We start from the raw sequence: 26220 nt of genomic DNA on the forward strand, positions 1-26220 counted from the left end.
AAAAAGCTTGCAAGATGCCATGCTTAGGTTAAGTGGAATATGTGCTTGCAAATAATCCAAGATGCATTTTCACAAAGGCCTCTGCCTCTCTTCACATAAGGAGGATTGTCTCCGTGTTGAGTCCCGAGGGGTGGCTGGGATTTTTGTAGTTCCCTTCAGCAGCTAAGTGCCACCACAGCAGTGACAGCAGCCTGGTTCCAGTCAGCCGATATATCATGTCTCTGAATTAAACTACATTAAAACTCATTATAATTGTTTGTCTAAAGACTTGGTGTTTGTAAGGAGGAGCTGTAAACCTGTTTGATTTTACGGCTGTGAAAGAAAAGCATTTTAGTAGGATTATTATTAATATACCTACAAGACATTAAAATGTTTGATATTGGGAATGAAACAGTGGAGTGCTTTGTCTGCAGCATATTAAAAGTGTACAAAATGACTGATTTACTATATAACAAGAGCCAGTTATGGAGCCAGAAATAACACAAAAAGTGTATCCCTTAGGGACCATGATCGTGCTTAACACATGTTATACAATCTGCCTCACATTTCATTTTATGCAGAGTTGACATTTTGTCCTGTGGATGGCACAAAAGGGAAGCTCATTTAGTGTCCAAATTAAAAAAATGGTTCAGCCTCTAGAGAGCAAGTGTGTGCAAGTTACATTTCAGGAAAGTCAGCCCCTGATTAGTAGATCTTTCTCGCGTATATGTAGAAATTTTGGCCCGTTATTAGACAAAAATATTAAGATTAATTTGCTGGGGACCATGAATGCCCACACTATATTTCACAGAAGTCTACACTTTGACTAAAGTGTTGTTCAAACAAACATTTTGTCCTGATGGTGGCGGTATAAGAAAGGTCCGGGGGTCAACATAATAAAATCATCTCCTGGGGATCATGAATATTTTTAACAACTGTCTGACCTCATTATCTTCAGGACTCACCACCAGTAGAACATACATTTGTGGTCACACAAACAAAAGAGATCTTCTGGTCAATTAGCACAGTGTGTCATTGATTAAAATATTACAAAGAATTTTTCACTTCACTGTTAAATTTAGAGCAGTACTGAATGATGGTCAGTACATAAATACTATATACAGAAACATCCTAGTTATTCATTCATATCCAGTACAGAACCGGCAACAGGACAAGATTTTGGTATCTGAAGTGATCTGGTTTGAGTTTGTAGTCCAAGGAATATATCATTTTATAGGTTCCTTGCTGTAGTCCGACTAATATTGACCAATCACGTTCGAGCAGGCCTTGGTTGAATCCAGTTTAAGAGTCTGTGTGAAGAGTAAAAGAGGAAGGCATTGGCTGAAATACAATCTTGGACCCTGTCGTCTTTTTACTGGTCCTGTAGTGCCCTAGCCCTATTTTTAGTGCTCTGCTCGAAAACTGCATACTAAAAAGAGTGTATTTCTGCAACTACAAGGTCTATTTGAATAATTTTGATGTTATAATAAAGGTAACACTTGAGATTTGTTTAGATGTGTAAATATCAGTGTATATGTTACTGGTTAAGAGTAAATGAAGATGGCACACAGCTCAAATTGAAAAGTTTCAGGTTCGCCTGAAAAAAAGCCCATTTATTGTTATTTCTTTGGAATGATGCAGCTGAAAGCCTAAAAACACTCCCAAATCATAGCACAATATGTGAACAGTCTCTGTGCAAAGTTCGACTTTGATAAAGTGAAGCAGAACAAAATTAGAGAGGTTTTAGTACAGAGAGGTCAGGCGAGGTAAACCAAATTTAAATTTTGGAACCAGCTGTTCCATTCTAATTTTATATACTATATAACTATATATTGCACTTGTTTTATCATTAATAGTGTTCAATCTATCCAAATACAGCAGTTTGGCTTCATTGTGAGAGCCTGACTCCTCTCTGAGCCTGTTTCTGTCTGTCATCCATGGGATTTTCTCATCTGACTGTAGTTTCCCTGTGTGTATGTGGGCCTTTCTCAGCCTATGATTGGTCGATTTCAGTCAATGGACCCTCCTTCGACGCGACAGAGTCCATACAATTGAGTGGGAGTAACGTGGTATTGATTGACAGAATCGTTAGCCATCGGAGCGTAAAATTCCATTCGCCGAAAGTCAAATCCCTACCCCCATCACCCCTACTTCAGGTAGACCCCCCCCCTTTCTTCAGGAAACAGTTCAGAGACACAACAGGATATACGTCGAACACATTTGAATGGAAATAACCGGGATTTATCCGTTCTCTTCACGAAATTCAGCTCACAGTGAGGTGCAGTTATGATTTTTATTGATAAAGCGGTTTGTGGTTCTGGTGCTTGTTTGCTCACAGCTCTGTAATGGTTTCACGGAGAGAAATTCTGAAGATATCCTTGGGATCTGTGTGTTATTGGCGTGCTTTCTGCTATTTCGGTTTTCCGTGTTAGCCTTTAGCTTCTTCTTAGCGCCTACCGGAATACGTGGTCGGCTCAGCAATGGCGAAAAAAGAGTGATATTGTGGTAATTGTTTTAGATACTTATATTACTCCTGTAGAATTGTGTTTGAAGTGTGTAAAATGGCTTGCAGGATATTGTTGCCCAGAATATCTTCTTTAACTGGGTATATAACGTGTGTAACATTCATTATATCGTTTCTCAAAAGTGCATTCTACGACTCTCTTCGCTAAACTTTGTCGCTGGAACCCCAAATGGTCCTCGCTCATTACCCAATAAGCTTGTAAATTGTTTACCTATGAAACAATCATCTGGGTGTTGGTGTTGGTCATGGTGAGAAAGACTCTGTACCTGGTACCCTGATGGAAATACAGTAAACACCTCTTCATTCCTAAACAATAAGATAGGTTGATTCTCTGTCTGTTTGGTTCAGTATGGTTACGTTTTTCTAGCCAGACTTATCAGAAGCGCGTTAGGGGTACATTGGTCAAGTTTATACAATTATAAGAAATATGTTGTTTTTTAGTTAAACGGGGTTTGAAGCTATTAATTTCCAGCCCCTCACATCCACACCCTCACCTTTTGCTGCCCTATAGGAACACCATGCACCACGTCCTGCTTCGGTGCTGAACGTAAACATAGGTCATCAACAATCAATACCGTTGTTTTTCTAAAGACTCCAACACTCATATATCAATCCAAACAAGCAAGTGGATTTTCAAGCTTTTCACAGCTGCAATAACCAAAGTACCAGCTATGATTGTATAAATGTCAAAAATAATCCATTTAATTAATTTTCTTCTGAAATAAGAGATCATCCGAAGTGCCGGTGGTGAACTGGTTAGTTATTAAGAAATTTTAATACTGCTCAACATTTAGAACAAACTGCCAGCTGTAACGTCAGCTACTTTGTTTTTTATGACAAAAAAGGTATGTAGTGTGTTTGTTTCTGAGAGGAATGGGTTCATTCTACTCATGTTTATTTACTGGTTGCATGAGACCAATCCACACCATTAAGACTATCCTGACCCACCATAAAATACTGCTGCGGTGACCAGTTGCTAATGAATCATTTACAACCCGATCTCCATCCTGGACTTTTTGAAACCATATTCTGTTTCTCAGTTTGAAAAAAGAAAAGAAGAAAAAAGCATAGTTGGCTTTCCTCGATATGAGTGCAGGTCTGACTGCTTTTTGCAAAAGAGTTGTGCTATTACACATTATAGACTTATAGAGTTGTGCGGAAAGTGTGTCATACTTCTGAGCCAATTAAAAAACAACTGAAAAGTTGATAATATTTAAACTTTTATGTGTGTCTAAAAAACCCTAGGAAAACAATGGTTTTCAGGTGACGCGTTTCTAGTGACGCATCTCGGTGTGATTGGCTCCTCACTTTATTTGAATTCTAGATCCAAAAATGAGCTTTTTTTTTAATATTTTGCTTTTGTTCATGTGTATAATTTACCACGGTGTTTCTTTTCATTTAAACACACCTACTAAGTTCCAACGAGGAAATCTTACAATGCTGACAAAAGCCGTAGAACATTGCAGACTTTAAAATTCCTTTAACTCATGACTTGTCTGTTGACGCTCACGGCGTTGCACGCATTTCTTTTCTCGCCAAGCATCTCGGCGGAGGCCTGTCGCATCAGGTGAGGGAACAGGCGGCCCTTCGCACTCGACTGCTGCGATTGGCCGACACTGCCCCGCCGATGTTTCACTTCCCTGCATCCTTCATCGCCCTCCTCCTCTTCGTCAGCGCTAGCCGTGTTGCCATTGATGTCCGAGTCCAGATCGGCGCCTGCGAGTGCGGGACAGTCTGCGGAATACTCAATCTCCTCGACACACGGGGGCTCGTCGTCTTCGAAACAGCTACAGGAGAGAAGATGAGTTATGTTGCGTTTAGTGGTGCTCACCAAAACACAATGTGTGTATCGTTAAGGTCCAACAAGTTGAATGAGTTGCCTTCCTCAGAAAACATTTGCAAATATGTTGTTGTGAATATTTATTTATTCAAACATTTTTTAACAGTTTTCTTCTTTCTTTTTGTTGTCTCATAATGATGTCATATACAGTAACACTGTTCCTCTTTGTTTTTTGGGTTTTCTCCATTCACGAATACAGTCAATCTTTCGTTTCTTCACATGGAACAGTTGACACCTACCCCTCTACATCTTGTTTCTCCTGTAATCAAGTAACTGAAAGGGGAAAAAAGACATTTCAAATGTCACGGTAAGAGTCCGGCAGGTCTTTTTTTTCCTGCAGACATTTTGCCATGCCACATTAGAAAAGATGTAACTGGTGTGAACGGGTGTAAATTATAAAAATGAATGATGGCTCAGTTCCATTTAGCTGCTTCAGTTTCAGGGTCCTTGTTTCGCTGTCACTTGGGCACTTTCCTGACAGCTAATTCTCACTCCCAACTCGTCAAATACAGCAGCTTGGTCTGCGGCCATATGCTTCAAACTATGAAGCCTTAGATTTGGCGAGTAAAAGGAGGAAGCCAAGTGAGCGATGAAGTCCGTGCAAGGAGGAGGTTGTGGTGGATTGGATGGGTAAAAAAAGACAGAACTTTGACTCAGGACACCGCTCTTGGTGTCTCCAAACCAAAAGTTAACAGTGACTTATTTTTTGTCAGTAATTAAGTTCAAATACTTTTGTCGGGTAAGTAATGTAGCCTTTTGTCTTAAACTACAAAACTACAATACTTATTTGTTACATAACACGTAACTATTGCCGCATACGTAAGCTACATAACATGTATACTTATTTTACGAAACAAACATAGTTATGACTTTTTAATTCTGTTAAATGTTCATGTTTTCTGTCTTGTTTGAATGACATGTTCAAAATGTTTATATTAATTGTTTTTTGTAACTATAACATTTTAACAACAATCATCAAACAAACAAAACAACACAAACCTGTTTGAAATCCAACTGACAACTTATCAAGTGGTAAATAATGTCAAAGTGACTTTCAAATACATTTTCTATAGTTATATAATAAAAGGGAAGACTAAAATAACTTTTTCTGTCACATTGAAGGGGCACGTCGGTGTATGATTGGCAGCTGAACTGAAAACCAAAATACATCAAATACCTCTCTTGGGAAGTGACTTCTTTCTCAGAGGTGAGCACGAGGTATATGATTTAAAGAACACATCTGTAAGGTGTAGCAGAAGAAAAACATAATTGCAGTCGGACTCTCAAAGCATCTGTGTGAAGATATCACATAGAGGCCTGTAGTCTGTTCTAGAATGTCATATGGTGTTTACACCAGGTGACATATTGAGAACTAAAATGATATGTTTACACTCCATCAGAGTGAAATACTCCACACGTCTGTTGCATTACTCTTTACACATTTCCCCCTGACGTAATCGCTATCTTTGGGCACTTTGGGATCTCTGTTGGACTTTCAAAATGAGCAGTGTGGGAAAGCCGGACTGCACAACCTGCATTCATAAGGATGGACACCTGAACCCATCTAATAACATGTTGCATAGTTTTTGAACATATTCCGTGCTCGGGGGCTCCGTGCTCCCCCTCCTCCTCACACAGTGTGACCTTGAGCTCGGCTACAGTCGCTGGGATTGACAGTTGACAGAAAATCCGGGTAATCTGATTATACACACACACTCATGGGATGCTGTGTGTGTGTGTGTGTGTGTGTGTGTGGCAGAGCGTGTGGAGACACACTGGGACTCTGTTGGGACAGAGAGGATGTGACACGCACACTGATCTCCACCTTATGTAGCTGAGAGAGAGGGAGAGAAAAAGGAAGGGAGGAGAGAGACAGACAGGAATGAGAGTTTACGTCTAGCATACTGATGACAGCAACTCGTTTGTGTGTGTGTGTTTGTGCTCTGTCTGTGTGCTGTGAATGGCAATGAAGCGAGACAGCTTATCTACAGTGTGAGTCAGCACACTGCAAAATGCTGATTCTCTGAAAGGCCCAGTGTGTATAGCACCCACTACTGTGGCTAAATGGAGAGCAGGGCCGTCCTTCAATCACAGGATCGGCGGTTCGATCCCCGGCTCCGGACCCACTAGTCGCATGTTGATGTGTCTTGAGTTTGACACTTAACCCCAACAATGTCTCCCGTAGCTGTGCCTACGGTGTATAGAATCTGAATTGTAAGTTGCTTTGGATAAAAGCGTCTGCTAAATGACTGTAATGTACTAAAACACCAGCGGCTTTGTTTACGCTCTGATTTATTTGATTGAATTGCTATTTTTCTCATTCAGAAATTCATCCACTTAAGCTGTAATATCAGACCCAAAAGTCTGAAAAAAGCTATTTTCCTCCCCGTCAATAAAGACAAATATCTTTAAGAAACATTGTTTATCTTAGTTGTTAGGTTAGTTTGTCCTCAGTTGAATGTCATGTTTGAACACTTTCTCACTCCCTACTTGTCAAATACTGCCACTTGGTCAGTGTTGTGAAGTGGAGCTTCTAAAAACTCTGTGAGCTCTGATCCTCTGAATGACTTCCATAAATCCTTTACATCTTGTTCTGCTCTTTTGAACGTTTTGGCGTTGTCTGAATAAACAACCTTACACAGTCCTCGCCTTGCGATAAACCTCTTTAAGGCCAACAGAAAGTTTTCTGTAGTCTGATCAGAAACCAACTCTAAATGCACTGCTCTGGTGACAGCGCAAGTGAAAAGTGCAATATATGCCTTCTTAGACTGACCACTAGCCTTAACATATAATGGCCCTGCAAAATCCACCCCAATAACTTCAAAGGGAGGGGACTCGGTCACTCTGTCTCTGGGTAATGGAGCCGTGGACTGCTGTGCTGGTTTCACCTTCAATCTTCTGCAGATGTAGCAATGTGATACCATCTTCTTGACTAGCTGTCTCCCTTTTGGAATCCAATACCTCTCTCTCACTTGTACTAGAGTGTCTCTGACTCCAGAATGCATCAATCTCTCATGACAGTCCTGAACAAGTAACTCAGAGTATCTGTGATTTATAGGTAGCACCCATGGGTGTTGCTGTCTAAATCTGAAATCAGAGTACTGTAGCCTGCCTCCTACACTAATAAGGCTATTCTCATCCAAGAATGGTTTCAAGTCTTTTATTTTTGAATCTCTCTTGATGTCCTGTCCAGATTTCAGCTGGACGATTTCTTGGCTGAAGCTCTGCTCTTGGGTCATCTTCACCCAATACACCTCTGCTGCAGTGAGCTCCTCTGAAGTTAGCTCTCCCTGAATCCTTTGACTACAACGGGCATTAGCTATGAATCTTTTCACCCATGCAGTTATTCTTAATGCAGTTTTTAACCTACTGTACTTCTCCAAGTCCAATAGTGGCTCAGCTTGTTCAGTGCTGGTCAGCTGTACTACAGCCTGAAACTTAGACCTAAGCTCAGTGTTCACCTCATCTTCAACACAGTCCTCATCCATGTCCTTTTCCACATCAGTTGATAGCAGTGAAGCAGGTCCGCTCCACCACAGCTGGCTTTGGATGAGGTTTTCGACGCTCTGGCCTCTGGTAGGTAAATCAGCAGGATTAGTTTTGCCATTGCAGTGACACCACAACTCTGGATTTGTGAGTCCTTGTATTTCGGTCACTCTGTTGGCCACAAATGGCTTCCACCTTTGTGCTGTGCTGCGTATCCAATGGAAAACAATCATTGAATCTGTCCACAGAGCTGATTTCTTTCCATGTTGAGTGGCTTGAGGAGATTATTTCCTAACCTCGCTCCAATCAGTGCACCCATGAGTTCCAAGCGTGGTAAAGTCATTTTCTTTAGTGGGGCTACCTTTGACTTGGAAGCCACAAAGCTTGTTACAACATCTCCTTCCTTGTTCTGTCCTTGCAGATAGGCAACAGCACTGTATGCCTTCTCACTGGTGTCGCAGAAGACGTGCAGTTTTATCTGCAAGTTTGGTCGGATCTTGATCTGGTACCATCTTGGAATGTCCACCAGGTGGAGCTGTGGCAGCTCTACACACCACTGATCCCATTTTTCAGCCAAATCTGAGGGAAGCTGCTCATCCCAACCGATTCCCCTCTCCCATAGTTCTTGAAACAAACACTTTACTCGAATAGTGAATGGAGTGAGGAAACCGATGGGGTCGAAGACTCTGGCTGATGTCTTTAGCACACTTCTCTTTGTGTTTTCTTTGTCCTTTACAATGTCCAGTAATCCCTTTAAATCAAACACAAAACTGTCCTCCGATCTCCATACCAACCCCAACACCTTCAGTACATTTCCACAAATTGCTGTGTCTGTTGTGTGCTCCACATCCCTTTCTGTCCACTTGTCTCTCAGGTCTGGTGAATTTGTCACCCATTTGCACAGGTTCATGCCGGCGTGAGACAGAATCTCCTTTGCTGTTGCGGCAACTAGAAGTGCTTCATCCACATCACATGACCTGGAGATAAAATCATCTACGTAGAGGGACTCTCTCAGTGCCTCCACTGTCTTATGCTGTTCCGCTTCATACTGCCTGATGTGGTTTCTTATTGTTGCAGCTAAAAGGAACGGGCTGGGTGACACTCCAAAAATCAATCTACTCATTCTCATGATGCGCAGCTCATTTTTACAGTCTTTGGTTGGAGGTCCATGTAGCCACAGGAACCTCACAGCATCCTTGTCTCTTTCTGCTAGTTCTATCTGCAAGAAAGCCTTGGTGATGTCTGCCGTAAAGGCTATCTGGTGGAGTCTGAACTTTATCAGCACATCTAACAGATTTGGGTTCAGGTTGGGCCCAGTCAGTAAACAGTCATTAAGGGAGGGGCAACTCTCTTCATGTGATGATGCATCAAATACAACCCTCAGTTTAGTTGTTACCTTATCTTCTGTCAGGTCGCCACGGCAACTCAACTCTGTAGCGGCCATCCTTATACTTTATAGTCTTCTCAAAGTTCTGAAGAGCTTCTGTTTCTTCTGGGCTCTGGGTTTTTTCATGAACGATACCCAGTGACTCTACTTCCCAGAAAGCATGTAGTTGTTTGGCTATTTGAGTGTCCTCATCTCGGCAGATGTGCATGCAAGTGGCATCGGTTACACTGGATGTGGTTACTGGACCCTGCAGTACCCATCCGAATCTGCTTTCAACGGCTACTAGTGATTCTGTTATTCTCTGAACTTTGCCAGTCACTATTTTCCAGTAATAGTCTGCTCCTATTAACACTGACAGTTCTGGATCCTCAGTGCCCTCTGGTAGAAAATCAGCAAGTTGAAGACCTCTTCTCTTTAACTCCTCTTGGATAGGTTCGCTGGGGACCTGTATCACAGCCGTGCACAGTTGAGGGGTTTCCACTGCTTCAATTTCAATTTTTTGCAGTGTATTCCACACGTTTTCCAGTAACACTCTCACGATGTTGCGACGTGCAGTGACAGGAGCAGTGGACCCAAAGGTGTGGATGTGCAGCGTCTCTTGCCTGACCACTGGCAGTTTTAGTGCTTTAACTACATCTTCGCGAATTAAGCTTTTCTGGCTACCTCCATCTATCAGGCAGCGTACCATTTTCCTCCCCGCTGGGGCTACTGCCCATGCCTTGGCTGTCTGGAGCAACACTGTGTTCTGAACGTCCGCTCTCGGTTTCACTGTGCTGGACACAGAGGATACCACAGCATCTGTACCACCACTGTCAGCGTCTGGCTTAGCTTCACTTTGATCACAAACTGACTGGTGATGTCTGCGATGGCACAAGGCACACGAAACACCCTTGACTCTGCAGAATTTTGTTTTGTGTTTTGGACCGAGGCACACGTAGCATCTTCCCAGCTTTCTCAGTTTCTCCTTGCGAGCAGCCACAGAACTGTCTGGACAGTGTTCGGGTTTATGGTTGGCACCGTCACAATACACACAGGTCTGACAAACATTACTTGCTGTGTGCAAAGCCGTTGCTGAAGGCACGTTCCATCTTTTAGGTTTGTTTTCATAAACGGGGTCTGGCTTACCAAATGATCTGTTATTTTGTGGAAAGTCTCTTTGTGTGTTACCTGGTCTGGTGAGATGAAGAGCTCTCTCTCTGCTTTGGACTTCATTTGGCAGGAACTGGACGAGCTCAAGCACTTTCCATTCGCCACTGGAGTCTGACTTGCGGGTGTAGTCTAGTGCAATATCTTCTGGTATGAGCTGCAGCAGTACTGGGCATAGCAGGCAGCCATATGTGTCGCTGTGAACCCCTAATGATTCTGGACTTCGGATCTGTATTTCATATTCATCGTACAGGTGCCTGAGAGCTACAACATCTGATGATCTTTTCACAGGAGCCAAGTTTAGCAGTCTGGACATATGTGCACTTATTACAATGTCCTTTCTTCCAAAACGGCTCTGAAGCAGTTGTACTGTGGCATCATAATTATCATCTATCATAGTTAGTCCTGCCACAGATCTTGCAGCAGCTCCGGTCAGATAGGATCTCAGGTATTTGAACTTTTCCCTTTTACACAGTGTGTCGTTGTCGTGGATAGCTGTTTCATATTGTGACCAGAATTCTTGCCACTGGCTTATTTCTCCGCTGTATTTTTCTATCACCAACTTAGGCAGTTTGACAGTATGCTTATTTAGCGATCTGACTGAACTTGAATTTGCATCGCTCACCCCACACTCACGGATTTCTCTGCCCTCTGAATGGATCTTGTGGCGCGGGTTTTCAATGTGAGGATGCGGTCCTGGTATTCCTGAGCGGTTGCAATCTCTGACTCAAGCGCATTCGTCTCCGTTCCGTCTTCAATGCCTTTGTCTAAGTCAAATAAACTTTCTTCTCTCGTCAACAATAGTGTTAACAGCTCACGGAGTCTCTCACAGTCTGGCACATCTTCGCTCACCTCTTCTTCAATGTGAGTTAACAGCTTCGTTGTCGAGGTGCATATTGTTTTACGCTTCTTTTTCATCCGTTCAAATTGTGTGGCCATCTCTCCAGCTAGCGTTAGCGTTAGCTTCCAACTTCGTCTAAGTTTAAAGTCTCACAGTCTTGACTTCCCGGGTTTCGGCACCAAAATGTTGTGAAGTGGAGCTTCTAAAGACGACCAACACGTCTGTTTTTTTACGGAACACGTTTACTGTCTGAAACTGCAGTATAGCAACTGTTACAGTAAACAGAGCGCACTCTTGCACCCGACATCTAGGTTTTTCCTTATCATCATCATCGTTCGCATCAATAATACACGTACCATGCTACTTCTCGCTTCTCAAAGTAAAAGCACTTCCTGTTTCATGCTCTTCACAATAAAAGTACACATGCAATCAAACAATTTACAACAGTCAGAGGCCGTACGCTTCAAACTATGTCGCTCTACGTACTTCCTTTATATTCCATTGTGAATTGGGTTAAGATATGGACGTTTGTTATTTCAATAGAAATACATATCAGATATAAGCTTGGACGTGTCAGGGAAGTCGTGTCAGTTTTCACTCGTGTTACATGCAAGGTGTTTTTCAAAATAAACTTCTGTCTTCACAGGAAACGTAAAGTTTCTGCTTATGCAAAACTACTTGGTTTGGTTAAGGCAACCAAGCTGCTTGGTTACTTTAGGCAACAGAAGTACTTTGCTAGGTTTAGGAAAAGATCGTATTTTAGGTTAAAATAAATACCTTTTTTATGTAAACAATAGTGCTGGGCAACGATTACAATTTTGAATCGCATGATTGTTTTGAGATTAATTGCGATTAATCGCATTGTTATGCGCAAAGTTCAATAATGAATTCAAAAGTAGTGTATTGCGCACTTTTATTTTAAAAGTACTGCTATTTGAACAAAAGTGCAATAACATTTGGTTTGCAAACACTTTAAACAAATCAGGTTATTTTTAACAGCAGTATTCTCTTTACATAGTAGCAGTTATAACACAGTTATAATGATTCTGATAATAGATATTCAGCCGTGTTCACAACTTTATCTTCATGTGTGTAAGAGATGCAATTTGAAATATACACCTTGAAAACTGCAAACCCATCTACGTCATGTTTTTTACGTTTGTTAAATTCTCATTAGCGATAACTAAATGATATGCTTATTATACATATTACAAACAAAACACTTTAAAATCTCGAAAAAAAATAATTTAAATGAATCATTTCTTTTTTGCTTTTTTTGGTATTTTGGTCAGACACATATGCAATGCTGATTACCGTAATATGTGTGGTATTTGTTATAAATGTACGTTGGTACATAGAGGGTGATAAGAAGCTGTACCTGGAGGGACTTAGGACCCAGGGGAATGTAGGTGAAGCATGGAACTTGTAGTCTGTACCATGGCAGTAACCTAAAGAGTTGCAGTTAAGAGCAGTTTGTTCTCTCTTGCTTATATGTTAACTCGACAATATGTATTTTGATATTGTCATGATCCTGTAACGAGACGATCGCGCTCATGTGTGTGCGTGTGTGAGAGAGAGAGACAGGAGGGACCGACGGCGAAGGGGGGTTCCTGATCTGGCGTGTCACCCGGTCGGGGGGAGGGCGGCAGCAGAAGGAAGTGACACCACACAAACACAGCTGTTCACCGCTCGCTACCCGGTTTTTGTGTTAAAAATGTCCGCTTAATAATAAATTTTAAAAAACAGCGGATATAATTGTTAATTAATTAATGCGTTAACGCGTTAATAACGCGTAAACTTGCCCAGCACTAGTAAATAATAATTATGCTGGTTACGTAACTAGACTGTACTTGTATAGCGCTTTTGTAGTCTTTCCAACCACTCAAAGTGCTTTCACACTACTTGTCATCATTCACCCATTCACATACTAATGGCAGAGGCTAAGTGCCACCTGTCTATCAAACTCATTCACAAATCATAGGCACAGCTATAGGAGCAATTTTGCGGTTAAGTGTCTTGCTCAAGAACACATCAACATGCGACTAGCGGAGCCGGGGACCAAACCACCGATCCTCTGATTGAAGGACGACCCTGCTCTCCACTTAGCCACAGTACTTCAGTAACGAGGCAAAATAAGTCAACACTGACATCAGTGTTGATGGGTTAAAGTCCTGTGTTTGAAAATCTAATGAGATTATCTTGAAATATGCCGAGCACCTTCAAGCTCCGCAGAGGATGAACCCTGTTCAATTTAAGACACGCCACAATCCTTCATCTAGTTTTAAACCTTCACATTCATGCTGCTGAGGGATTTTGAGATGAACGAATGTTTACCAATTAACATCGCATTGCTATAGATTTTTTGTCTTGTGACACATTTTATAAATTGCACCAAACCAAATATGGTATTATGGACGAATTGTGCTACCAGGGTGGGAGTATTTCTAAAGCATTGGCAATTATAAAAAATCAAATATACATTATGCATACACACTGTGTATACACACACCATCAATCAATCCTACATACATAGTTCAGGTTTCAAGAGAGGTGTAGCATTGTATTGCCTAAAACTCTGAAGAGACATTTGCAGGATTGTATGTGAATTGAGGACCTTTCTTTTAGAGAGTAACATGAAAATAAAAGTGTGCTCTGCCAAGGAGCAAGGCACTAAACCACGTTGACTCCAGTGGAACCTGCTCAATGATAAACAGCAGCAGAGTGTAATTATAGTAGACGGCTATAGCAATAGCATTTGGAAAACAATTGTAACACATTGCAACTTTTGTGTTTTGTGTTGTTTTTGTTGTAAATACTGTTTTCTGCTGTGATACCCTGAGCTCTTTCACCAGAGATGAGCTCATAACATGAGGGAAACAACTCCAGTGGACTTACTTCCAACTTTTCTGTTAACTTCTGTGGAATTACTAGACATTCTAGTCCAAGGTTCTCTCACCTTAACGCATGCAGTAAAACTCCGTAGGAGAGGGAAACGTTCCGGTCCGCTTGTGCGTCTCCGCACACGTGGATTTCGCATACCGCTGCCGGGCATATTTCTCGCCAACGTGCGCTCACTGTGCAACAAACTGGATGGTCTTCAGCTACTGGTGGGGAAAGACAGAGACTTTTCTTCATCCTCCATTTTGTGCTTCACTGAGACCTGGCTCTGTGGAACAATACCGGAATCTTTCATTATAAACTGTAAACCCTTTTACTCCCCCCGTGAGTTCGCTTCATTCATACTGGTTGGTGTTTACATGCCACCGCAGGGTAACGTGCAGGAGGAACAGCGGACACTCGCCGAACAGATACTGTGTGTGGAGCGGACCAACCCGGACTCTTTAGTTATTGTCCTTGGTGACTTTAACAAAGGAAACCTCAGCCATGAACTCCCTAAATACAGACAGTTTATTAAATGCTCAACCAGAGAGGAGAACATTTTAGACCACTGTTACACCACAATCAGCGGGGCCTATCACGCCGTCCCTCGTGCTGCACTGGGTTTCTCTGACCACGTCATGGTCCATCTGATTCCTGCATACAGGCAGAAAATCAAGCTCTGTAAACCTGTGGTGAGGAAATTCAAGCAGTGGACCAGTGAAGCTCTGGAGGATCTTCGGGCGTGCTTGGACTGTACAGACTGGGATGTTTTCAGGACTGCTACCAACAGTCTGGATGAGTATAGAGGCTGTGATGTCGTACATCAGCTTCTGTGAGGACAGCTGTGTTCCAACAAGCACCGGGGTGAGTTATAACAACGACAAACCCTGGTTTACAGCAGAACTCAGACAGTTAAGGCTGCACAAGGAACAGACATGTAGGAGTGGGGACAAGGACTTGTACAAAGAGGCAAAATACAGGTTTAGCAAGGCGCTGAGAGACGCTAAACGACTGTGCTCTGAGAAACTGTAATACCAGCTCTCAGCAAGTGACTCTGCTTCTGTCTGGAGAGGCCTCAGACAGATAAACTACAAACCTAAACCCCCCCACGCCTGGCAGACAAGCTGAACGAGTACTACAGTAGATTTGAAAGACAATGGGACAGTCCTGACCCCACCCCCCACGGCTCAATCAACCAGCCCCAGACCACCAGGCCCCCCATCCCCCAGCTCAGCAGGGGCTCATGCCTCTGTACCACCCATCCCAGCGCAATTTCTTACCAGTCACTCCCCTGCACATCCCTTCTATGTTTCTTTATTTAAACACACTTGACACTTTTAACATTACACTTCATCATACTTGTTTATACTGTTATCTGTTTGTTGTGCACTTTATTTTATATTCTTTTATATTCTATTGTAAATTGTAATATGTTTCTACTTCTTGCACTGTGTTGATTGCTGTTGATTCTTTAATGTTATTGTTTAATGTTACACACCACCCGCCATGACAAATTCCTTGTTTGTGCAACATACATTGGCAATAAACGGTTTCTGATTCTGATTTTGTGTCTCGTTTCAAGTCTGGTTCAGCAGTTGAAAGGGAATATCAGGGCAGAGCTAAATGTACTCCACTGAGCACAGGAGGTTGCCAGGCCCTGGCAGGCTGCTTGCTAGTTGCTAATCGTAGCGCTAAGCTAGAGTTCTGACAATGTCTTTTTTTTCTCTCAAAGACATGGAGAAGATCCAGTGGGTGCATTGAGAAAGAGAGATAGGGAAAGCAAGAGAGAGAGAACAAGAGAGGCAGTCAGTGTCTTATGTGTGAGTGAGACAGCACCGGAGGGGAAGGCACTCGAGGCTTGGCTTTAACTCCACACTCAGTCCCGGCTCAGGCTTACTAAATATCTCCTCCTTTCACAAAGATCTCTTTTATATCCTTGGGTCCGCTTCTGGGAAAAAAAAGTTTCCCAGAGCCCAACTCTCAAGAGTTCCTCTACTACAAACAGCAACAGAAAGTTGCTGCAGAGGAAGATGTCTGTGACATCGGTCCAGAGGTGTCTGAAAACACTGAAGGTGAAAATAAAACAAACCCAGCAGACAATAAGCAAAAATGATGATGTCACCTCAGTTAGTTTCTTGCATTTGCGAATTTGCTATTAAATGAATTGTTCTTGATTAATATGTAAAGAGTGATATGAGAAGAAGGATATGAATTTAGTATTATTAATATTATTTAGTATTTAGTTTTAAATGCAGAAGTGGAGTCAATGCATGGTTAGCCTTACTAGCATGGCAGTGTTTAACCACAGGTTTGCAGTACTAGTTTGCACGTGTGCAGTACCGATCGGGCAGGATGTATGGATCGGTTGGTGAGTGACACCTAAATGAGCTGATGAATGATATAACGTGCTATCGGATCATTGCATCGACTGTAGTACTCGCCGAAACCCAATTTAAGCACTTTAGTCCGTATCGGAGGCATTTCCGATACTTTTATCGATATCGGAACAACTTTACCAAATATGGGTTGTCTCCAATGAAACAGTGCTTTTCAGGAGAACATCAGTGTGTTGATCGGGTCGTCCTTCAACCACTCGGTTGGCGGTTCGAGCCCAATACTGGTCCTACTGTCCACATATCAAAGTGTTCCTAGTGTCCTACTTTGAGCGAGACACTATGCTATGCTTCATAAATGCTTAAGATGGGTCAAATGTAGAGGTAAAATTTCATGTATGGGTTGCAACCCCAAGTTCTGAAAAGGGAAGCCAATGCAGAAGTGCTTTAAACTTGCATTCTTTCTACTGGCCATTAGGGGGCAACTCTTCTGGTTGCAAAAAGAAGTCTTGTTGATTGTATAGAAGTCTATGAGAAAATTACCCTACTTCTTACTTTTTATTTATTACCTTAGTACATTGTAAACATGGGTTTATGGTCTCAATCTCTAGCATGATGTTAATTTAGTAAATTATGGTCCATTAAGAGATAAAAGCATACCCTGCTTTAGACCATAATCAGGGTATGCTTTAGGTGGTGGCTACCTTGTGATTGACAGGTCGCTACCAGAGCTGTATAGAGTCTCTACCATGGCGTCTCTACTCTGCAGTCCAAATATGGTCACTTCCCTTCACTGGTTACAAAAAAAAACAAGATGGCGACTGCCAAAATCCAAAATGACGATGGCAAGAATGCCGAATTCAAGGCTTCAAAACCATAGTCCACAAACCAATGGATGACGTCACAATGACTTCCACTTCTTATATACAGTCTATGGTATGTACCTGTATGAATCCGTCTGTCTATGTGGGTTCATGAGATTTATTGGGCGAGGAAACATTTTGGCAAGTCCTGTTTGGCTCAAGAGCCGAAGTCTGGTTCAAGTAATAGGCTACTTTCATGGTATCTGTGGGTAAGAAGTGACAGTAACAAGCACAGTGTTTTACCCAAAATTGAAATTTTTTCAGCTCTCGGAAGCCAAAAAAAACCCCTGCGTTGCAGAATAGACGCTCGACGACTCGTAATGCTGCCGGCCTTTGTAGCACAGAATCATTTTTAGTAGAGCGATACGGACCAAACATCAGCCTCCAATACGACGTACTACTGCTTCTCACACACCAACACCACCGTACCGGTGTTTACATCTCAGATCCTATTAGCTCTGTTGTCAGTCGGTGCCCAATCGACTGTGACCACATGAGCGGTGCCCACTCAGCTGTGGTGACATCATTACCTCACAGGCAGAGGAAACGACGCATCAAGCTAAACAGCCACAACATACTGGCAGCAGAGCCATAGAAAGCGGCGCATGAAGCATATGTTGTACTTTATTGTCTGTGTGAACATCACTTGAATCGGATCAGATATTATGTGCAGGAATATGTTTGTTATTTCTAATTACAATGTATTGCTTTTGTCAAACTACTAATTCCAAGTTCAAGAATTACATTTTGTCCTTGTGCTTTGTAGGCGGGGCAGACAATCATGACAATGCATAAAAAAAATTGTCAAATTTGAATGTGTCACAGAGGCTTTCAAAAAAATAAAATACAGGCTGTTGTAATTAAGATCATTGTCTATTTACAATCATTTAATAAGATCCAGCTTAGTGACTCAGCACAAAAAAACACACACCTCAGTTTTACCCAAACCAGCACAGACAATCTCAAGTACCTCCACAAAATTCACACACTGCACGCTCTTGCGAGGACATGAGTGAGAAAGTGGAATCAAACTGCTTTTAAAACGCAGGTCAACTCATTGTATTATTTGACTCCCACCTTTACTTCTTTCCTACACACACACACACACACACACACACACACACACACACACTACAGAGGCACATACTACTGTAACAGGAGAAATACCCCTGCTGTGGAGCACCTGTCGTGACTACACACCTCCGTCACTACAGTGCTTTTACAACACACAGAAGACCCATCGCATCTCATTTCCCAGTTTTGCACATCCACAATTCTTTTCCCAGCCTTCTCTCCTCATATTTCAGCCCCGCCCACGGAAGAATGCGAGTGGAGGACGGCGAGGAAGAGAGGCAGGAGGAGAGAGGAGTCCGGAGGTTGAGCATTTGGATTCAGCATAACAGTGGACCTCAGTCTAGTTAATTAGTTATTTATGGAACAACTTGTAATTTAAAGGGCACAGGTTTCTAATTTGTGAGGATGGTCATTTGATTTATGAACCTCCCATGAAATACGATAGGAAAGCGTCTGGCAGCACCGATGCAGCACAGATCCATGATCCAATTTCCATTTTGAGGCCATTTCTGTTTCTTTTGTAAATGCATATATCTTGTAAAAAATGAAAAAAATCAGCTCATTCTTACTTCTTCTTCTTACTAATTGTGTGTGATGAATATAGAAGGTAATGTAGATGGGGAACGTGAAAGCGGATTAGACAGATACGTATATACAGGGAGAGGTAGGGGGACACGGGCAATTACCGCTGCCATGCTTAATCATCCGTAAATGACAAAAGAAATCAGTGAGGGATCTTCAGTCATTTGCATTTCGGTGGACGTCATTTTTATGAATGTACCGCTTTGCTGACCTGGCGAGCATCCCAACGCACCTAGACCAAAGTAATGTGTTGAAAGAGAAGGGAGACGGAAAAGAAATACGGGAACAAATGTGAGAAAAATGGACACTAAAGACTGACGAGGAACAAATCAAGAAAAGTGGCAATAAGTCAGAGTGGATTGAAAGAATGTGGGAAGAGAGAAGAAGAAAGAAATAATAATGCCATCAGAGGCGAGTGAAGGGATAAAGAAAAAAAATTGATGAAATTAAACAATAATAGTGTGTCTTCAGGTGAGCAGAACGCCCCGCCCTGCCCCGCCCCGCCCCCCCCCACCACCACCACCACCACGCTGTCACAGCTCACTGGGGAGATTGAACAGCTGTCTGAAAATCAATGGGAGCCATTCAGCTCCACTTTAGATCCACGCATCAATCACCGCGGTGAGGGATCCTCTGCACAGCGTAGAAGTGCTGTGTGTGTGTGTGGGTGTGTGTTATCAAAGCCACAGGTGCCGCACATCTCATGTCTCTTGCTTCACACACACACACACACACACACGCACTGTAAAATAGTGAAAATGATTCTTCTTTCGGAAGAAGTTTTAAAAAAAGAGTGTTTTTTGTGAGGCCCCTCAGCTGCGGAACTCTGTGTTCTCTTTTAAGTCTCCTCTCAAACTCATGTCATGTCTCTTTCTCAAACTGATGGGATTTGTTATAATTGTTCATCATTTCATAGTTTATTTTGATTCCATTTACTTTTATTCTTAACTTCATTGTTACTTTGTTTTGAAAGGTGCCAATTAAAAAAAACATTTTTTTTAATCATTACTATAAGGCCATAATTGAATTATGATGTTTAAGCATCCCATAGGTTTTATTTATTTATTTTATTTATTACATTTTCAACAAAATAGAACAGTCCCTGACGTAAGACCTCAAAACATAAGGCCCAATGTCCATGCTTCCACGACTAGTTAAAGACGACCAAAGTCTTAAACAGACACCAAAGTCTTTAGCAGACACCAAAGTCTTCTTTGCATCACGGTCCGCTACAGACTGAGAAACAGGGCTGGCGGTCCTCAGGGCTGTCCAGGACTTCCCCCCAGAGGTCCGATGAAAACGAGTCTTACAGCAACCTGGAGGAATTTAAGAGACAATCTCTGATTGAAAGGGAGAGTTTCTGCCGCAGGGTCCGCGAAGGTGAAGAATAAACTAAAGTTTAAAGTGGGTGACTGGGATTATAGCCAGGGTCGGTAATCTTTTTGTTGTTATATGGAGGTGGCATTGAAGTGTCAAGTGTGGACGCACGTATGCAGATACGGCAGAGTTCCTGTTTGGCACAGCCGATCAGAAAAATTCACATTGAAAAGACAAGTGTAACCAAGGCCTGTGACAAGTTTACTTTCGTTATGATCACTTTAGTGGAGCGGCTTAGGAGGGAGGCCTGAAGGGACAGGTGCTGTCGGTGCTGGCGATTTGGCAACTTTCTAATGCCACCAGCTACTGTCATTGAAAAAATATGAGCTGGGATTTTCAGTCGGATCATTTCAGAACTCTAGCTCTGCAACATGTTCTGGGCTGGTGTGGTCTTAATGCTGCTGTCTGGTGTGAAACCAGAAGGTTTGACAGATGACAAGATGAGTGATGTCAGTTCAGTTGAAAACTATAGTTTTATTACTATGGTTTATATATAAACAATATATACCACTGGAAATTCAGACGTGCAAAACAAAAACAATCACTGGAAAATATCTGTAGATAGCAAGGTATGGACAAAAAAACCCAGCATTCCTTGCACATAGATGTGATTTTTTTGCACATGTTTTGGTTTTAATAATTTTCATGCTACATGTGAACATTTTGCCAGAATTGTCAGTAATGATAAGCAGCCCACGGACTTCAGCCACCTCGCCCGGACCAGGGAAACCGGGGCACCCTCCCGGAGCCAGACCCAGGAGGGGAGCTCGTCGGCGAGCGTCTGGTGGCCGGGCCTTCGCCCATGGGGCCCGGTCGGGCTCAGCCCGAATAAACAGCATGGAGCAGCCACCCTGTGGACCCACCACCCGCAGGGACAAGAAGCATCGGGGTCGGATGCAATGCAGACCGGGCAGCAGGTCAGGCGGGAGGCCTGGTCGAGCCGATCGCCGGCAGCATAGACTAGCTCTAGGGACGTGGAACGTCACCTCGCTAGCGGAGAAAGAGCCAGAGCTGGTGCAGGAGGTGGAGCGATACCAGCTAGATATAGTTGGACTCGACTCCACACACAGCGCTGGCTCTGGAACCAAGCTCCTGGAGAGGGGTTGGACTTCGTCCTTTTCCGGAGTTGCCCAGGGTGTGAGACGCCGGGCAGGAGTGGGGATACTCATGAGCCCCCGGCTGAGCGCCGCTGTGTTGGAGTTCTCCCCGGAAAATGAGAGGGTTGCCTCCATGCGCCTACGGGTTGCGGGGAGCAAGGCTCTGACTGTGGTTTGTGCTTATGCACCAAGCAGCAGTTCAGAGTATCCGGCCTTCTTGGAGTCGGTGGGAGGGGTCCTGGAAAGGGCGCCACCTACCGACTCCATAGTTCTCCTGGGGGACTTCAACACTCACGTGGGCAATGACGGAGAAACCTGGCGGGGGGTGATTGGGAGGAACGGCTTGCCCGATTTGAACCCGAATGGTGTTTTGTTATTGGACTTCTGTGTGTGCCATGGTTTGGCCATAACGAACACCATGTTCGAACATAAGGTGGCTCATAAGTGTACCTGGTACTAGAACACCTTAGGCCGGAGATCAATGATCGACTTTGGAATCGTATCATTTGATTTGCGGCTGTATGTCTGGAACACTCGGGTAAAGAGTGGAGCAGAGCTGTCAACTGATCACCACCTGGTGGTGAGTTGGATCAGATGGCGGGGGAACCGGTTGGAAAGACCCGGCAAGCCCAAACGTGTAGTGAGGGTGAACTGGGAACGTCTGGCGGAGGACCCTGTCCGGGAGGTCTTTAACTCCCACCTCCGGAAGAACTTCTCACACATCCCAAGGGAGGTTGGGGACATGGAATCCGAATGGACCATGTTCAAAGCCTCCATTGTGGACGCGGCCGCTAGGAGCTGTGGCCAGAAGGTCATCGGTGCCTGTTGTGGCGGCAACCCGAGAACCCGGTGGTGGACACCGGAGGTGAGGGAAGCCGTCAAGCTGAAGAAGGAGACCTTCAAGGCCTGGTTGGCCCAGGGGTCTCACGAAGCAGCTGACAGGTACCGGCAGGCCAGAAGGGCTGCAGCTGCGGTGGTCGCGAATGCTAAAACTCGGGCATGGGTGGAGTTCGGGGAGGCCATGGAGAAGGACTTTTGGTTGGCCTCAAGGAGGTTCTGGCAAACCATCCGATGGCTCAGGAAGGGAAAGCAGGGCTTACCCCAGGCTGTTCTCAGCAGGGGGGGGGGCTGCTGACCCGGACAGGGGACATCGTCGGGTGGTGGAAAGAGCACTTTGAGGAACTCCTAAACCCGACCAACATGTCCTCTGCAGAGGAGGCAGCGCCTGAAGATCTAGGGGGAGGCTCACCCATATCCCTGGCAGAGGCCGCTGAGGTAGTCAAAAAGCTCCTTGGTGGCAAGGCGCCGGGGGTGGATGAGATCCGCCCTGAGATGCTGAAAGCGCTGGACATAGTTGGGCTGTCCTGGCTGACACGCCTCTTCAATGTCGCATGGGGGTCGGGATCAGTGCCCATGGAATGGCAGACCGGGGTGGTGGTTCCCATTTTCAAAAAGGGGGACCGGAGAGTGTGCTCGAATTACCGGGGTAATTCGACCGTTTGTCGAACCTCAGATTCAAGAGGAGCAATGCGGATTCCGTCCCGGCCGTGGAACAGTGGACCAGCTCTTTACCCTCGCAAGACTACTGGAGGGGTTCCGGGAGTTTGCCCAACCAGTCTACATGTGCTTTGTGGACTTGGAGAAGGCTTTCGACCGGGTCCCTTGGGGGTTCTTGTGGGGGTTGCTGCGGGAGTATGGGGTGCCGGACCCATTACAACGGGCGATCCGGTCTCTGTACGACTGCAGTAGGAGCTGTGTCCGCATTCTCGGCAATAAGTCAGACACGTTCCCGGTGGGTGTTGGCCTCCGCCAGGGCTGCCCTTTGTCTCCGGTCCTGTTCGTGACTTTCATGGACAGGATATCTAGTCGCAGCCTGGGGGTGGAGAACGTCAGGTTTGGGGGTCTCGGGATCGCCTCTCTGCTGTTTGCAGATGATGTGGTCCTGTTAGCCTTCTCGGATATTGACCTCCAGCATTCACTGGGGCGGTTTGCAGCCGAGTGTGAAGCGGCGGGGATGAGAGTTAGCACCTCCAAATCTGAGGCCATGGTGCTCTGCTGGAAACCGGTGGATTGCTCCCTCCAGGTGGGGACGGAGTGCCTACATCAAGCGAAGGAGTTCAAGTATCTCGGGGTCTTGTTCACGAGTGAGGGTAAGATGGAGCGGGAGATCGACAGACGGATCGGTGCGGCTGCAGCAGTAAAGCAGGCGCTGCACCGGACCGTCTTGGTGAAGAGGGAGCTGAGCCGGAAGGCAAAGCTCTCAATTTACTCGGTCTACGTTCCTACCCTCACCTATGGTCACGAACTCTGGGTCGTGACCGAAAGGACAAGGTCGCGGCTACAAGCGGCCAAAATGAGCTTCCTCTGTAGGGTGACCGGGCTCAGCCTTAGAGATAGGGTAAGGAGCTCGGTCATCAGGAGGGAGCTTGGAGTAGAGCCGCTACTCCTTCACGTCGAAAGGAGTCAGCTGAGGTGGTTCGAGCATCTAATTAGGTTGCCTCCTGGACGCCTCCCACTGGAGGTTTTCCAGGCACGTCCAACTGGGAAGAGACCCCGGGGAAGACCCAGAACACGCTGGAGGGATTACATCTCCCAGCTGGCCTGGGAACACCTCGGGATCCCCCAGAATGAGCTGGAACATGTTGCCGGTGAGAGGGAAGTCTGGGTCAGCCTGCTGGCCTGCTGCCACCGCGACCCGACCCCAGATAAGCGGAGGAAAATGGATGGATGGATGTCAGTACCCTGTAAGCCTCACTCTCTAATCCTAAATATAGCCGTATCTCTAAACTGAAGTCCTAACCTCCCACTCTGTCCCTGTTGAAGCGCAACCAGCAGGACAATGTCTGCACCCCCGGAGGGTTATCCTCGTCTTTCTACCCACTTTGACACAACATGGACATATGACGGGCCCTCACGTCAGGGTGCGTCTTACTTGTGAGACTTGTGGTCCAGGACGTTGTGGTCCAGGTCGATGTGGCTGTAGAGCCCCTTCACGTCTTTGGTCACGGACAGCAGACTATGGCAGAACTTCATGCCCATCTCCTGCAGCTCCCTGGTTCCCGTCTGCAGGCCCTGCGCATGCACACACAGACACACACACACACACACACATATTTACACAGTTGAAAGGAATTGTTCTTGTCCAAGATTGCATTCATGTTATTTACATTAATTAATTAATTTTCACAGCTGACATGTACTGTGCAGCGTTTCTGCCTGATATATTCATTTAATATTGATTGATTCATTTATTTATTAATTTAAATCTCTATTATATGAAAGGATTCATTTATAATCGGCACGATGAGGGATTTAAGATGAATTTGTCACATTCACCTATTTCCCGTTCACTTCGTGCAGACTCGGAGACAAAGCGTTTGAAGAGATTTGTGTAAAAAAACTCGTTTCCCAGAGTCTCTCAACAACAGAGCTGTGATTCGTTGACTTCGTCTCCATCCACTCCCCGTCCCCCTTTCTCAACTCCCCCTTTCCAGCTACTGACATGCCACTCAATAGTCTGCATGACAGGGCGCACGAGGAACACTGTGTGTGTGTGTGTGTGTGTGTCTGTTTGTGTGCTTTGTAAGTAGGTGTACTATTTCCCATTAAGCTTCTAATAGGTTGTCCGAAACACCTGTGTGTGTGGTGTGTGTGAAAGATGGCTGTTACAATAATTCAAAGAGCAGGAGCGGTTTACATGTGCAGCAGGAATAGAGTTTTTTCTGTTTGCCTCAGAAAGAAAATCAGTGCGCATGTGTGTGTGTGTGTGTGTCCTTTTCTGCGTTTGCCTATATGTGATTTTACGTTTAAAGATCAACAATCTTTTTTTTAGATGGAGATATGAGCCAGAAAATCCCAGAATGGGAGAAGTGCTTTTTAAACTGCCGAGGAGGGAGGAGCAAATGTGAGCTGACTGTCTCTGAGAATGTTTTGTTGGCATTGTTTTTTTTTGCTTTTGTTAAGAATACGCTGAGAAAAAAAAAGATACACTGCTCTTTAAAAGGGCTCAGGACGTAACACTCTTCTTTAAAGCTTCTACGAGGAAATTTCATATTTTTGTTGATTTTGGCAGTAACTGTGGATGAAAGTGGTCATGTTTTTTCTAGCACCAAAGTCCCTTTGGAAAACTTCTGATTTTAGTGCACTACAGTCTGACAGTCCTGGATGCTGCACCGGAGTCTGAGCTGAAGGAGTTTCTAGTGCAACCTGCATGATTTCATCTGATTTTACATGGAATATGACCCGACAAGTATCACGAATAATTATATAGACACCTCCCATTAGTAAGCAAATAGTTCATAGTGTACAGTAAAGCAGTGTTTGGGCCGCTGTAATTTTAGAATCCTGCTTACGTACATGGTTATCAGTAGGTGGAGCTATGACTATGAGTTAATATTGGCATGCAGAAGTCCTGAAGTCATGACAGTCATCAAGCATGTCAAGTTTGGGACAGTTTTGACAAATTACAGTCGAGTTACAACAGCTTGATGGACGATGGCGAAGCAGATAAAATGGCTGCCACACCACATCCATGTCGTTCGATGAAACCTCAAGCTTTTAGTAACTTTTAATCACTAAGGTCTTTAGATCATTCTGACCAAATTCTAAGTTGATCTGATTAATTCCCTAGGAGGAGTTCGTTAAAGTACAGCACCTGGTAATGGCAAAAAAAACTTCAAAGAAACTTCATTCAAAATTCAAAATGGCTGACTTCCGGTTGGGTTTAGAGCATGGACCCCTAAGACTTTTTTTTTTAAGTCTAAATGTGATACATCTGCTTACCAAATTTTATACATCTAGGTGAAATTTAG

The 26220-nt window shown here is 44.1% G+C and overlaps 1 protein-coding gene across 1 annotated transcript in view; it reads right to left on the bottom strand.

Annotated features, from left to right (window-relative positions):
- Positions 1 to 1808: 1808 nt before the first annotated feature.
- agbl1 (AGBL carboxypeptidase 1) overlaps positions 1809 to 26220 on the bottom strand; it is a 149092-nt gene continuing 124680 nt past the window's right edge. The window contains exons 25-26 of the mRNA XM_031868067.1: positions 24342 to 24481; positions 1809 to 4290 (exon numbers count right to left, since the gene is read on the bottom strand). Of these exons, the coding sequence (XP_031723927.1) occupies positions 3984 to 4290; positions 24342 to 24481 (447 nt within the window). The 3' untranslated portion in view covers positions 1809 to 3983. The remainder of the gene's footprint in view (positions 4291 to 24341; positions 24482 to 26220) is intronic.

The sequence above is a fragment of the Anarrhichthys ocellatus genome, unplaced genomic scaffold, assembly GCF_004355925.1.
Source record: "Anarrhichthys ocellatus isolate YVR2014 unplaced genomic scaffold, GSC_Weel_1.0 scaffold41, whole genome shotgun sequence".
In the NCBI taxonomy this organism is placed as follows: domain Eukaryota; kingdom Metazoa; phylum Chordata; class Actinopteri; order Perciformes; family Anarhichadidae; genus Anarrhichthys; species Anarrhichthys ocellatus.